A 3,037-nucleotide genomic window follows, 5' to 3' on the forward strand; every position below is an offset into this window, starting at 1 on the left:
CGCTGTAGGAAACAGGCAGGATTCAGAAGCAAGAAAAGCAGGATGGTTGATTGGGATGGGAGAGGAGAGGACTATCGGGGCTTCCAAAATCAGGAGCCATGGTCTAGGAGAGGAGAGGTGTCGGGGGAATGGGGTTTGCAGTGTGCAGGGGACCGGACTGTGTCACCTGGTATGCAGGTATGGCTTGCCCTTCCTCCTGGAAGATCTCAGCATCACACTGCCCCAGCAATTCAACAATTTTCTTAGCATCTGCTTTGTCCAAGTCCCGAGTCAGTGGATTTGACTTTTCTGTGATTGGTACAGCTGCCTCATACCCAGACAACTAGAAAAGAGGGGAGAACATGATTGGGGGCAGGAAGCCAAAGGCTGTTTCATGCTTCCTGAACCGGAGAGAGTGGCAGGAGGCACATTGTTTGGACACTTGCCACCACTACCACCACCGCTCACATACCACAGCCTTAGTACGCACTTGGGAAGGAAGATCATGAGAGAGGCTAAGAAGGAGGAAGGAGGAAGCAGAAACCTAGAGTGAAAAGAAACCTAACAAACAAAATGACGCTAGGAATCAAGAAGCAGCAAGTGCAAGCATCACAGTTCATGACTCTCACCCCACTTATGTGGGCACTGGGCAACAACAGGAACTCTACCTGAAAAGTAACTAAAGCAAGATACGGCTGAGGCTTAGGTAGTAGAAAGCCCGCCTAGCAAGCTCAAGGCCCTGAGTTCAAAGCCCAATTGGTCTCCATTAAGGAGACTGAATCAGGAGGATGATCAGTTCAAAACCAGCTCAGGGTACACATCCCTGTCTCAAAAACTAAAACAAACAAAAGAACAGGGGTCTCACCTCCCACTCGCCAGGCTCCGGAGTCTCAATCACATGTTGAAACCGCTTTGTGCCAGGCATGGTCCTGTTGTACTGTGAATACACTGTCCTGTCTCCTTCTTCAGACACAAACTCCTCTGGACTCTGCTTCCAGCTGGCAGGGCCTTATCTGAGCCACAGAGATGATTAACCCAAGTACCCAGGCTTCTCTGAGAACCACCCCCTACCAGGGGTCACCAGGACCCCTCTCCCCCAGGCCTCCAGGGAGCTGGGTCACATCCTGACTTAACAGCCTCTGCTTTGACCCCTAAAGAGAAGGAAAGGAGGTTAATTGTTGCCCTTCAGGCACAGGACTCTCTTCTCTGGAAGGCTTGGAGCCTGGAAGGGTAGAACAACAACTAAGGCCAGTGAGAACCTCTGGGCAAGAGTGCTGTGGAACTTGGATGCTCCAGGTCAGAGATCAAGGTCCTGGGGTCAGTAGAGGTCAGAGGACGAAGTCATGACTTGATCACATGCTCAACACACATAGTCCCTCCCTGCCCCACTGGCCTATTTTACCCTCAGAAAGGAAGGCCTCAGAAACTTCAAAGGCCCGAGTGTCCATACACTGAACTGGCTATCACACAGGAAAAACGCTGCAAAAATAGAAGTCCTGCAGAGAGAAGTAGAACCAAAGAATCTGCCCTAAATAACAATGTTAGCCAATATTCATTCTGAGCCAGATAATTTTCACATACAGTATCTCTTTTTATACATCAATACCAAAAAGTCAATCTTGACTACCTCATTTTTCAGGTGATGAAACTGACACAAATATGTTAAGCTCATTGCCTAAGATCAGACATCTGGCTGAACTGGAATTCACATCCTATTTCTTGAGATTCCAGATTCAGCCAAAGAATGAAGTAAGTATATTTACTGAAGGAGTGCAATAACTAGTAAGTTGTTGTAAAATAACAAGCATTCATTCACTTAGTTGTGTAAGATCCTTTATAAAGATCCTTCGGCGTAAGCAAGGGTCCTACACTGCCTGTGGCTTGAGCCTATAAGCCCAGCTACTCAGGAGGCTGAGATCTGAGGAGGGTGGTTCAAAGCCAGCCCAGGCAGGAAAGTCTGTGAGAGTCTTATCTCCAATTAACCACCAAAAAAGCCAGAAGTGGAGCACTAGCCTGGTGTACAAAAATTCAAGTACAATGCCTGGGCCCTGAGTTCAAGCTCCAGGATGCCCCCCTCCACCCCACCCCCCCATACACATCCTCCCCAGGATTGTTTCCCTTCACAGGTGGGGAAACTGACACAGGTTGGGAACTTGACACAGATTAACCAATTTCTCTAAGAAATTCCACGGAAGTAAATAGAGAGCCAGGGCCATAGGTTTTTGCCCTCTGATTCTCGCTGTAAACCTAACATTCTTTTCTTTTTCTTCTTTTTTTGTCGGTCATGGAGCTTGAACTCGGCCTGGGCGCTGTCCCTGAGCTGAGTCTCCAGGCGCCTGTGGCTCACATCTGTAATCCTAGCTACTCAGGAGGCTGAGATCTGAGGATCGAGGTTCAAAGCCAGCCTAGGTAGGAAAGTCAGTGAGACTCTTATCTCCAATTAACCACCAGGAAACTTTAAGTGGCACTGTAGCTCAAGTGGTAGAGCACTCGCCTTGAGCTGATGAGCTGAGGGACAGCGCCCAGGCCCAGAGTTCAAGCCCCATGACCTACAAAAAAGAAAAAAAAAGTTTCACGTACTTTGCTTCCCCGGGTTGGCTTTAAACTCTGATCCTCAGATCTCAGCCTCCTGAGCAGCTAGGATGACAGGCGCCCGGCCCAGACCCAGCATTCTTAATTGCGGCTGCTCCAGCTCCCAGCACGGTGCCAGGCACACGGGAGAGGCTCGGCGAATGCGTGCGGGACACGTGAAAGGGGGTCGGAGGCGAAGCAGGTTATGAATGGGAAGCCGACTTCCAAGCTGACGCAGTCGACACGAGATTGTCAAAGCGACGAGTCTCTCCATCACGACTTCTCCCGGTCTCGGCCCCTCCCGCCTCCGAGGTGTCGGTCCTCCTCCCAACTTGGCCGAACCCCTCCCGCAAGGAGGGGGCTCTCCCGGTGCCCCGGGACCCTAACACACGCCTGCGGCCTTTCCCCGCGGGCCCGCCGGCTCATTGGCTGGGTTGGGGGGGGGTTGTCATTGGGAGGAGGGGCGTGGGAGGAGCCGGGAGAGAAC

At 51.0% G+C, this 3,037-nt stretch overlaps 1 protein-coding gene across 1 annotated transcript in view; it reads right to left on the bottom strand.

Annotated features, from left to right (window-relative positions):
• Gckr (glucokinase (hexokinase 4) regulator) overlaps nucleotides 1-1,055 on the bottom strand; it is a 26,357-nt gene extending 25,302 nt beyond the window's left edge. Inside the window, exons 1-2 of the mRNA XM_013013584.1 lie at nucleotides 845-1,055; nucleotides 154-322 (exon numbers count right to left, since the gene is read on the bottom strand). Coding sequence (XP_012869038.1) covers nucleotides 154-322; nucleotides 845-904 — 229 coding nt within the window. The 5' untranslated portion in view covers nucleotides 905-1,055. The remainder of the gene's footprint in view (nucleotides 1-153; nucleotides 323-844) is intronic.
• Nucleotides 1,056-3,037: the final 1,982 nt, after the last annotated feature.

The sequence above is a fragment of the Dipodomys ordii genome, unplaced genomic scaffold, assembly GCF_000151885.1.
Source record: "Dipodomys ordii isolate 6190 unplaced genomic scaffold, Dord_2.0 Scaffold20, whole genome shotgun sequence".
NCBI lineage: Eukaryota > Metazoa > Chordata > Mammalia > Rodentia > Heteromyidae > Dipodomys > Dipodomys ordii.